The sequence below is a fragment of the Sprattus sprattus genome (assembly GCF_963457725.1).
Source record: "Sprattus sprattus genome assembly, chromosome: 18".
In the NCBI taxonomy this organism is placed as follows: Eukaryota; Metazoa; Chordata; class Actinopteri; order Clupeiformes; family Clupeidae; genus Sprattus; species Sprattus sprattus.
The window spans coordinates 20724689-20737022 of record NC_137916.1 but is presented as its reverse complement, the minus strand read 5'-3'; the positions used below and the strand labels follow the sequence as shown (position 1 = coordinate 20737022).

At 42.4% G+C, this 12334-nt stretch overlaps 1 protein-coding gene across 1 annotated transcript; it reads left to right on the top strand.

Annotated features, from left to right (window-relative positions):
- Positions 1–272: 272 nt before the first annotated feature.
- On the top strand, positions 273–11716 carry LOC308378851 (myosin-8-like; the record flags this gene model as incomplete). The annotated part of the gene is made up of 38 exons (XM_080855853.1): positions 273–473; positions 794–937; positions 1380–1536; positions 2082–2109; positions 2213–2324; positions 2412–2504; positions 2599–2662; positions 2780–2878; positions 2988–3091; positions 3215–3353; positions 3438–3556; positions 3646–3795; positions 3888–4058; positions 4185–4491; positions 4578–4651; positions 4810–4897; positions 4998–5115; positions 5204–5327; positions 5541–5677; positions 5791–6046; positions 6212–6454; positions 6573–6749; positions 6880–7025; positions 7141–7231; positions 7458–7847; positions 7953–8079; positions 8166–8284; positions 8410–8606; positions 8694–8877; positions 9021–9186; positions 9350–9474; positions 9588–9896; positions 10259–10462; positions 10549–10674; positions 10766–10936; positions 11011–11115; positions 11238–11333; positions 11573–11716. The coding sequence occupies 38 exons, from the start codon at positions 273–275 to the stop codon at positions 11714–11716; spliced, it is 5805 nt and encodes a 1934-aa protein (XP_080711979.1).
- Positions 11717–12334: the final 618 nt, after the last annotated feature.

The following is a 12334-nucleotide window of genomic DNA, read 5'->3' as shown; positions in this document are numbered from 1 at the left end:
CGGAAAGCCCGAGTCACAATAGAGCTGAAGTCGTTTCCTGGTTCTGTTAGTGATACACAGAGAAGAAAAGGACCCTTTTATTCAAGTATCTCAAAGACACGCCCTTGGGTGGATACAGGTTGTTTCTGCATAATACTGAACAACAAAAGGTAAGCTTCACTGGGAATTACTTGCATTGCATTTTACAAAGTTATTAATATCTATTGTTTCCATATAAGGTGATTTGAAAGTATAATGTACTGCTGTGACTGCCTCTCATACAGCTTTTAAAGATGGGTGACGCTGAGATGGAAATGTTTGGGGAGGCTGCCCCGTACCTGCGCAAGTCGGAGCGGGAGAGGATTGCGGCTCAGAACAAGACCTTTGACGCAAAAACCTCCTGCTATGTGGCAGACCCAAAGGAAGAGTATGTCAAAGGAAAGATCCTGAGCCAGGACAGCACCAAGGTTACAGTGGAGACGGAGGATGGAAGGGTTGGTACTCATTTAGTCTCCCCTAGATGTTTCAGACCTCCATGACACCTCATCTGTTTCTACTGTGCTGCATATTTTAGACATATAATAATAATAAATAATTATTATAAATAATAAATATTATTCTATTATTTCACAATAAAAAAGGTTACAAAGTTTCCACCACGTTTTTTTAGTGCATTACAACTATCTCAAACTAACCCTTAAGGATGAATGAATTTCCAATAAAGTGGTAGTAGGACTGCTAGTACCATGTGTTTAACCCAACTGTTTAACATTTACACTTATTTATTTTTTTTACCTATATCACTATGCAACAGGTTGTCACGGTGAAGCCAGATGACATCCGGCCCATGAATCCTCCCAAGTTTGACAAGATCGAGGACATGGCCATGCTGACCCATCTTCACGAGCCAGCCGTCCTGTTCAACCTGAAGGATCGCTACGCTGCCTGGATGATTTATGTAACCAAAACCACTACATACTGTATACACTTCATCATTTATTCATGTATCACAGGCAAACGCAGTCTTGCTCCTGGGGCCCCCATGCACTGAAAATCTTCTGTCTGTCCCTGCTCCAAGCACACCTGATTTAAACCAGTATAATTAAAAATGTTCTCGATCAGCCAAGTCAGGTGTGATCAGTGAATCAAGAGTGCAGCCCAGTTTAAAGCAGGATGAAACATGCAGAGAATGGGGGATCCAGGAACAAGACTGAGAAGCCCTGATCTGGCAGAAGCTTTCATTTCAAAGGGACCTACAGTGGAATACGGGAGTGCATGTTGTCATTTAGTTTGGTTCCTGGGTAAACACTTCATGACCTAAATGTTGTTAACATCTTGCTGCTCTCCTGAGTAAGAACACATTGTCTCAATGAGTGCTAACAGCCGTCATTTCCTTGCAGACCTACTCTGGGCTGTTCTGTGTGACTGTGAACCCCTACAAGTGGCTTCCAGTTTACAACCCTGAGGTGGTGGCTGTGTACCGCGGGAAGAAGAGGCAGGAAGTCCCGCCCCATATTTTCTCCATTTCCGACAATGCCTACCAGTTCATGCTCACAGGTATGCACTAAAAAACATTGTGGTGTCATCTGACATGTCAGGGCAAGATAACAATCAGACAGCACAGAAATGCACACACTCCAAAACTGCATCCAAAGGTCCGCAATTCTAATCCAATTTACTATTGGTCAAATTCAGCAAATTTCTCTGTTCGTTGTGTGAGTTCCAAGTCCTTGCTCTGTAAATGGGAAACTAAGTGGCTCAGATTGAACCATACACTATTCCAGCCAACCAATAGATTATCACAGGACGGAAAGGAGGAATGTAATTTGATTGGCTGTTGAACAACCTGGCTGTTGGACAACCTTTTGCCACCATCACTGACTGTAACTTTAAGGTTTTAAGGTCAATACATAACATACACACATTTATCTACTTATTTATCATTATCATTTATCATTACATTTATCATTTATCTTTTGGGACTGTCCAATTTTCATCTTAGACCGAACTGAAACAAAGAGATTGATATAATGATGATAAGATTATTGGTATATATTTAAGAAGCATTAGACTAATTTGCATCTCTCTCATTTTTCTTTCAGATCGTGAGAACCAGTCCATTCTGATTACGTATGTTCCAATTAAATGCTGATAATTATTTCAGAATGTTTAGTAAGTTCCTCTTTGTTTTTGTGTGTTAATATGAGGACCTGTGCCATGTTTTCCACAATAGCGGAGAATCTGGTGCAGGAAAGACTGTGAACACAAAACGTGTCATCCAGTACTTTGCAACAATTGCAATGGACTCAGGCAAGAAGAAGGAGCAAGTCACTGGCAAAATGAAGGTACCAAGTAAACTATTATTTCAAAAGAGCAAATCTGGGAGCAGACTTGCATTTCTTTTCTCATGGTTCATGGAATCATTGATACAGGGCACTCTGGAGGATCAAATCATCCAGGCCAACCCCCTTCTAGAGGCCTTTGGGAATGCCAAAACTGTGAGGAACGACAACTCCTCTCGCTTTGTAAGTGTTTAATTTGACCACTGACTCAAGTCCATCAAAGCCCAAGGCTATTGTACTATTCCTCTAAAGGAAAGATAACATTTCACCATTTCAGGGCAAATTCATCAGAATCCACTTTGGAACAAAGGGGAAACTGGCATCAGCCGACATTGAGACATGTGAGACATCTTTGTCTTTGTTATGTGATAGATTTTATTGGAGTATACCAGTAAAAATTGATTGGAGTTGAATAAACACCAGTCCCCAGCTCCTGATGTATATGCTCTCCTCCTCAGACCTTCTGGAAAAATCCAGAGTTACGTTTCAGCTACCTGCAGAGAGAAGTTACCACATCTTCTATCAGATTCTGTCTAATAAGAAGCCAGAATTAATTGGTTGGTCCTGCATCTTAAACAGTCTTTGAACAACCATACTAAATACAAACATTTAGATACTTCCCCAGACATCTGTGTAACTCAAAAACTCTTCTTTTGTTTAACCCAGAGATGATGCTTCTCACCACAAACCCATATGACTACCCTTTCATCAGTCAGGGCGAGATCACAGTGCAGAGTATTGATGACACAGAGGAACTCATGGCTACAGATGTAAGAGAGCCTGTCATTCTAACAGTTTCTCAGTTAGACTGAACTCCGTTTCTGGGAATAAATCCAGAAAATATTCATTAGCCCCAAGAGCTGTGATCTTACATTCCTTCTCTCTTTCTACAGAATGCCATTGACATCCTGGGTTTCAACACAGAAGAGAAATTTGGGATATACAAACTTACAGGGGCAGTGATGCACCATGGCAACATGAAGTTCAAACAGAAACAGCGGGAAGAGCAGGCTGAGCCTGATGGCACTGAGGGTATACAAAGCCTTGTTTTGAAGTTGTTGTTTCAATATTTTATGAATTCATTTACACGTGATTTATTGTTTGCTCGCTCACCAGTTGCTGACAAAGTCGGCTACCTCATGGGCCTGAACTCTGCTGACCTGCTCAAAGCTGTTTGCTACCCCAGGGTGAAGGTGGGAAACGAGTATGTCACCAAGGGTCAGACTGTCCAACAGGTACAGTCGCACAAAAAAGAATAATTGGCAACCCTAAATGAAATGTAGTATACTAGAAAAATGACTAGCACTGCCTCATTTTCTTGAAGGTGAATAATTCCATGGGGGGGCTTTCAAAAGCTGTGTATGAAAAGCTTTTCCTGTGGATGGTGACGCGTATCAATCAGCAGTTGGACACCCGACTACCTCGGCAGCATTTCATTGGAGTGCTGGACATTGCAGGATTTGAAATCTTTGAAGTGAGTTCCATGCTACTGAGGCACTAATCACAGGCACAGATAGAAAGGAATAAGCTTGTCGTTAAAACTCTCTAATGTCTGTCGTCTAACAGATGAACAGCTTGGAACAGATGTGTATTAACTTCACCAATGAGAAGCTGCAACAGTTTTTCAACCACCACATGTTTGTGTTGGAGCAAGAGGAGTATAAGAAAGAGGGGATTGAGTGGGAGTTCATAGACTTTGGAATGGATTTGGCTGCCTGCATTGAGCTCATTGAGAAGGTAATCTATTAAATACAGTGAGGACTACATGGGGCAAGTGAACTTAAATTAAAAATAATCATCACCCAATGAGATTGTCTTGTGTAAATTAAGATGTCTGGTTATAACATTACATTTTGTCCATAGCCAATGGGCATCTTTTCGATCCTGGAAGAGGAGTGTATGTTTCCAAAGGCCACAGACACCTCCTTCAAAAACAAACTGTATGATCAACACTCTGGCAAGAACAACAGCTTCCAGAAGCCTAAGCCTGCCAAAGGCAAGGCCGAGGCCCACTTCTCCCTGGTGCACTATGCCGGCACGGTGGATTACAACATCACCGGCTGGCTGGAGAAGAACAAAGACCCTCTGAATGACACGGTGGTGCAGCTGTATCAGAAGGCCGGTCTCAAACTGCTGGGTCAGCTCTTTGCCAGCTACGCCTCCACTGACGGTGAGTCCCTGCACAGCCACAGAGCTCCTGAAACTCTTGCATGTAGCACACTCTCTCACACACCCCTTCCTTCTCCCTCACTGTAGGGGACGGTAGCGGCAGACAGAAAGGCGGGAAGAGGAAAGGCTCGTCTTTCCAGACTGTCTCTGCACTTTTCAGGGTAACCTCCGTAGTGCTTTTGCCATTCGAAACACTTGCTTTGACAATCAAATGCTGGTGATGACAGTCTGTTAAGGACACTGCTCATTAAACCTCTTAGAAGTAGTGTACTGCATAGTGTGCACAATGGCAGGCATGATAACAGAGCTCTGTTTGCAGGAAAATCTAAACAAACTCATGTCCAACCTGAGGTCCACTCATCCTCACTTTGTCCGCTGCCTCATTCCCAATGAGACCAAAACACCAGGTGAGACATGGCCCCTATCATCAATCCAATGTAAAAGGATTTATTAACATTGGAAGAATAACCTGTCAGATTAACATATGAGCTTCTCTGTTGTCTGAAGGTGCCATGGACAATGGCTTGGTTCTGCACCAGCTGCGCTGTAACGGTGTGCTGGAAGGCATTAGGATCTGTAGGAAGGGTTTCCCAAGCAGAATCATATACGGGGACTTCAAGCAGAGGTACATCTTATCACATCACATGGTTAATGAATATAAGTCCTGTTATAACAACCCCAATAAAGTGCAATTGGATTTTCCATTTTGATAGGTATAGGATCCTAAATGCAAGCGCCATTCCTGAGGGACAGTTCATTGACAGCAAAAAGGCTTCAGAGAAATTACTGTCCTCGATCGATGTGGATAATACCCAGTTTAGATTTGGACATACCAAGGTAACATCATAGACTGGGAAAGTGTAGTAAATCCCCTGTGTATGCATGGTAAGACCTAACTTGGTGACATAACCTGACTGTCACTGACAACCTTTGACAATATCGTACCATGTTTATGGATGGTTACGTCAGTCTTTTGACAGGGTTCAAGAAATGTGTTAGGCATTTGCTGGATGCTTGGGGAACTTTGGATTGAGTTTGGTTTCTGTTCAGGTGTTCTTCAAAGCCGGTCTTCTGGGTCTGCTGGAGGAGATGAGAGACGAGCGGCTAGCAGTGCTCATGACACGCATCCAGGCCGTCTCCAGGGGTTACGTGGCCAGGCTCAAGTTCAAAGAGATGAAAATAAAAAGGTTTAAACCAGGAAACAAACAAAGAAACGAACAAAAACATATACAACAATAATACAACACACTGTTTTGACAGTATTTCCTAAATGAGTATGTAACTTGTGCATTCTGTATAGGGAGTCTATTTACATCCTCCAGTACAACCTTCGCTCCTTCATGAATGTGAAGAACTGGCCATGGATGAGGCTCTTCTTCAAGATCAAACCGCTGCTACGCAGTGCAGAAGCGGAGAAAGAGATGCAAAGCATGAAGGAAGAGTTTTCCAAGTTGAAAGAGGAGTTTGTTAAGTCAGAGACCAGAAGGAAGGAACTTGAGGAGAAAGTGGTCGTCCTTGTCCAAGAGAAGAATGACCTCTATTTTCAGATCCAAGCCGTAAGGGTCTCTCTTTACAGTCTTGTACATTCTAAATCAATACAACTGTTGACCTCTATTAAATAATATTCCATTAGATACAGGCTTTAGAACAGGTTCATCCGATCAATGTCCTCCATTACTGGACTGAAAAACCATTCATGACTTTCATTCCTGTTTTCACAGGAGAGAGATAATCTTGTAGACGCTGAGGAGAGATATGAAGGTATCATCAAGAGCAAGATTCACCTGGAGGCAAAGGTGAAGGAGATCTCTGAGAGGATAGAGGAAGAGGAGGAGATAAATGCTGATATTACAGCCAAGAAAAGGAAGCTTGAAGATGAGTGCTCTGAGCTGAAAAGAGACATTGATGACTTGGAGCTTACCATTGCCAAGGTGGAGAAGGAAAAGTATGCCACTGAGAACAAGGTGAGGGAAAAGGTTATCTGTTATGATATTTAAATGCAAATACAAGTTTTTGCTTTAAGCTTGGATGTTCAGTCAGTCATGGTAAAAGTGTCAATTTGTTGTACAATTATGACCATAGGTGAAGAATTTGATAGAGGAGCTCACGACACTGGAAGAGGTCCTCCTGAAGTCCTCAAAGGAGATGAAATCCCTGCAGGAGGTTCATCAGCAGACCTTGGATGACCTTCAGGCTGAGGAGGACAAAGTCAGCACACTCACCAAGACAAAACTAAAACTCGAGCAACAAGTTGATGATGTATGTATTTTCTTTAAACTATTGGGTTTTCATTTATTGCACTTTATTAGCTGATGCTGCTTTGATGGTCACATTTCTCTAAACATTGCGCCTGTGTGACTGATCGATAAAAGTCAATTTATCATTTTAGCTTGAGGGATCTCTGGAACAAGAAAAGAAGATACGTGCAGATCTTGACAGAGCCAAGAGGAGGCTGGAGGGGGACCTCAAACTGTCCTTAGAGAACATAATGGACTTAGAAAACGAAAGGCAGCAACTGGAAGAAAGACTGAAAAAGTATGGTTTCATCCACCAATATTTCATTCTGGGTCCTCAGGTTAAACCTAAGTACAACATACAAATCTTCTGATTATGTGTGATATAATTCATAACAAGTTGTAAATCTTGACAGGAAGGATTTCGAACTTGATCACCTTCAAGCTAAAGTTGATGATGAGCAAATACAGAGCTTGCAGCTTCAAAAGAAAATGAAGGAACTTCAAGTAAGCTTACATTTGTGGAAGAATTCCTTTGACACTTAAACAATTTCATGTTATTATGTACAACATTGTTCCCACATATTCACAGGTTTAGAAAGGTTACTTTTGAAATCTATGGCTTACAGATTACTAGTTACCCTGTTAATGCTAATGTTAATGTGAACTTATTACAATTACATTTATTTAATTTCAGAACCACTAGTTAATCCCCAACCCTGCTTATTCATAGGCTCGTATTGAAGAACTCGAGGAGGAGATTGAGGCTGAGCGTGCTGTCCGAGCCAAAGTGGAGAAGCAGAGGGCTGATCTTTCCAGGGAGCTGGAGGAGATCAGTGAGAGGCTGGAGGAGTCCGGTGGTGCCACTGCGGCCCAGATCGAGATGAACAAGAAGCGGGACGCAGAATTCCAGAGGCTCCGGCGAGACCTCGAAGAAGCCACCTTGCAGCACGAGTCCGTCACCGCCACTCTCCGCAAGAAACAGGCAGACAGCGTGGCAGAACTGGGGGAGCAAATCGAGAATCTCCAGCGAGTTAAACAGAAACTAGAGAAGGAGAAAAGTGAATACAAGATGGAGGTAGATGACATGTCAAGCCACATGGAGGGAATTCTGAAAACTAAGGTAAGCCTGGAGCCATTTCATTTTCAAATGTTTCATTTAAATAATTGTATATCATTCATGCTCTCTTCAAGTGAGCCCTACACATGTCTTCTCTCAATATTCCAGTCTAACACTGAGAAACAGTGCCGCAGCCTTGAGGATCAATGTCATGAATATAAGGCAAAGGCTGAGGAAGCCCAGAAGGCTCTGACTGACTACACAAGTCAGAATGCTCGCCTGCAAGCCGAAAATGGTGATATTTGAATAGTTCTTTCTCAGCATAAAATACACAATGAATGCCTCTTTTTTTTACTAAAAGGCTTTATTTTCCTTGAGCAGGTGAGCTCACACGTAATCTTGAGGAGAGAGAGACTACCGTTTCTCAGCTGAACCGAGTAAAGGCTTTGTACGCTCAGCAAAATGAAGAACTAAAGAGACTTTTAGACGAAGAAATTAAGGTTCTACCATTTTCTCTTACATACAGTACTTCTTTCTGTATTTCACAACTATCTCTAAAGATGTGTTATTGTCATTTGGTCTATGGCTCTCTTTAAAGTGTTCATGGTTTTCTGATGAATTCCAGGCCAAGAATGCTCTGGCTCACGGTTTGCATTCATCCCGCCATGACTGCGACCTCCTGCGGGAGCAGTTTGAGGAGGAGCAGGAGGCCAAAGCTGAGCTGCAGCGCTGCATGTCCAAGGCCAACAGCGAGGTGGCGCAGTGGAGAACCAAATACGAGACAGATGCCATCCAGCGCACCGACGAACTTGAAGAGGCCAAGTAATGTGGCATTCTGTAGCATGTGCTAGTACTGTACCTAGTTTGCACTTGCTTATACGATTTTCTTCATTTTCTGTCACATTCTAGAAAGAAACTTGCTCAGCGCCTCCAGGACTCTGAGGAGCAAACTGAAGCTGTGAATGCTAAATGTACCTCTGTGGAGAAGACCAAACAGAGACTGCAGGCAGAGGTGGAGGATCTCATGGTTGAGATAGAGCGAGCCAATGCTTCCACTGCTGTACTGGACAAGAAGCAGAAGAACTTTGATAAGGTCATTTCAAAACCCTGTATTAGTCTTCACAAGATGCATTTGATTGAAAGTTCATTCTTTATCTCAAAACAAAAAAATACAAATTCAGTTACGAGAAAAGTTACATTTCGATAAATGATGAAGGTATGTCGTCCTTGCACCAGGTTCTTGCAGAGTGGAAGCAGAAGTATGAAGAGAGTCAGTCAGAGCTTGAGGGCTCCCAAAGGGAGTCCCGGACTCTGAGCACGGATCTTTTCAAACTGAAAAACGCCTATGAAGAGGCACTGGATCATCTGGAGAGCATGAAGAGAGAGAGCAAAAACCTTCAGCGTATGTTCTGTTGTCTAATTTCCTCTAAAACAAACTCAAATACTGGCCACTGAGGTATTGGTTGATTTCTGTTCCTAAACTTGGCAATTGTTGGGCTCTGCTTTAAAAATGTAACTGCAAGAGCCCAAAGTTATTTAGAATTGTTTTATTACCTTTTTTTCAGAGGAGATTTCTGATGTCACCGAACAAGTGGGGCTGTCTGCAAAAACCATTCATGAGCTGGAGAAAGTTGTGAAACAGGCCGAGCAAGACAAAATGGATGTCCAGACAGCCCTTGAGGAAGCTGAGGTACTCAACACCCTTTATCCTGATGTCAAAAGAAACTGATTTTGGCAGTCGCCAGTCAGAATGTTAGGGGTACTCAAATACTGTAGAATAATTTAAAAAAAATTGTTTTCAAGTCCTCTCTAGAACATGAGGAAGCCAAGATCCTCCATGTCCAGCTGGAGCTCAACCAAGTCAAGTCTGAACTGGACAGGAAGGTGGCGGAGAAAGACGAAGAGATTGACCTGCTCAAGAGAAACTATCAGCGGACCATTGACATGCTCCAAAGCGCTCTGGACTCTGAGACCCGGAGCAGGAATGAAGCCGTGCGCTTGAAGAAGAAGATGGATGGAGATCTGAACGAGATGGAAATCCAGCTCGCTCATGCTAACCGCCAGGCCGCCGAAGCCCACAGGCAGCTCCGTAACCTGCAGTGTCAGCTGAAGGTCAGTTTGTACCATAGAGGTATTATATAGACAGAGAGAGTGACAGCTTAGCACTCTCATTCATCTACTTCAGTGGCCAATGCTATGCTAGCTCTTTTAGACCAGGAAGTACGCCAAAATTACCGCCAACATCTTGCTTTGTGGTGCCAAGTGTTGGTGCCAAAACTATGGGGAGCCGACCTCCTGAGCTGCAAATGTCTCATGACTGCTGACCACAATAACAAAAACTCTAAAATGATTGACCACACTTGTGTTTAGTTGATACCAGCATATGGGAAACAATCTACCTGGCGCCAAACTAACTGACGGTCACTGGCTGAGTCTAAGCCTCTAAAGCCTGACCCCCTTGGTATGTGTTTCAGGACAACCAGGTGCACCTAGATGATGTCCTTCATGGACAGGAGGTCCTGAAGGAACAGCTAGCGATTGTCGAGCGCAGATATGCTCTCATGACCACGGAGATTGAGGAGATGAGAGCAACTCTAGAGCAGTCGGACAGATGTCGCAAAATGGCCGAACAGGAGGTGGTTGACGTCAGTGAGAAAATCCAGTTCCTCCACACCCAAGTGAGTTCCAGACTTTGCTAGTTGGGATCGACAGTAAATATTTGTTTGATGCCTGGTAATGAAGTATTTCTTGGCCCCCCTCACAGACAACCAGCCTGAACAACACAAAGAAGAAGATGGAGATTGACATAGCACAGCTCCAGTCAGAGGTCGAGGATGCTGTACAGGAGGCCAGAAATGCAGATGAGAAAGCTAAGAAAGCCATTATAGATGTAAGTAAATATTGTGAGTATTATTTTTAACGGCTTGATGATGAGTAGGTGGGAATTTATCCATTAAATACAATAATTTTGTGGTTGTCAGGCAGCCATGATGGCAGAGGAGCTGAAGAAGGAGCAGGACACTAGTGCTCACCTGGAGAGGATGAAGAAGAACATAGAGACAACCGTCAAAGACCTGCAGCACCGTCTGGATGAAGCAGAGCAAATTGCTATGAAGGGTGGAAGAAAAGAGATCCAGAAACTGGAGACAAGGGTGAGGGAAAGCACATTCCATGGACTTGTTTGTATGTGTTGAAACATGTTAAAAGCAGACACTATCTTTGACAGGTGAAAGACCTGGAGAACGAACTAGAAGGAGAACAGAAACGAAGCGCAGAGTCCATGAAAGGGTTAAGAAAATATGAGAGAAGGATCAAAGAACTTACTTATCAGGTAAATTAGTTTTATTTCAGTGCAATTCAAATTAATTATTACTCCTAAAATCATTGCTGCGTCCTAGAGCATATCTTGTATGTGTGTGTATGCAAGTGTATGCCTAAATGTCTGTTTTATAGTCTGAAGAAGACAAGAAAAATACTGCACGGCTGCAGGACCTGGTCAACAAGCTGCAACTTAAAGTGAAAGCTCACAAGAAACAGTGTGAAGAGGCGGTAAGTTGAGATATGGAAAATGCAAAAACATCTAATTTTATTACTTGGGAACCACAATCGCCAAATGAAATAGTCTCTCAAGTCAAGTGTACATTAGTTCTTGAAACTCACAAGTTTAGAGTTGAAGCTTTCAATTCACTGTACATAACATCTGTCATGCACATGATTACGTATTTCCTTAGAGAAAGAGAGCGTAGCGGTGCTCTTATACATATCCTCTGGTTTTCTCCTAAACCCAGGAGGAGCAGACTAGCATGCACCTGACCAAGCTCATGAAGGTGCAGCATGAACTGGAGGAGGCCGAGGAGCGAGCAGACATAGCAGAGTCCCAAGTGAACAAACTCAGAGCCAAGAGCCGAGATTTCGGTGGTAAGGGGGAGTAGTAGTGAGGCTGAAGCTATGGATAGTATTTTTCAGTACTCTATGTGGTAATGAAGCTATGGATAGTCATTATCAGTACTCTATCTAATAAAGAAGCTATGGATATCTATTATCAGTACTCTATTTAATAAAGAAGCTATGGATAGCTATTATCAGTACTCTATGTAATAAAGAAGCTATGGATAGTCATTATCAGTTCTTTGATAGGAAACTGGATGCTCATGTATCACTGGATTATCAATATTGATAAATGATGCTAAATGACAAAATGTGCGATTTTATTTTATGTGATATGAAATGCTTAATTAGTTAAAGCTCAGTTTGCTTTGGTCAATATGATTTAAAAAATGGAGCTAATATTAATTATGTTAGTTTAGTTTAATTTAGTTTTTTAATACCGAAGTAATACAGAATGTGTTAATATAAGCCATTGTCATCTCCCAAGAATCTCTTGGTACAGTATACCTTTACTATTGTTTTAGACTATAAAAGCTTCTCTTGTAGTATAAATTGAAAAATTGACCACTGCTTATTAATATTTTGATGTAATGTGATCATAAAGGCTCAGGTAACACCAGTGGTGGACCTGCAGGGCCTGGCTGCTAATCCTTACCATTTCC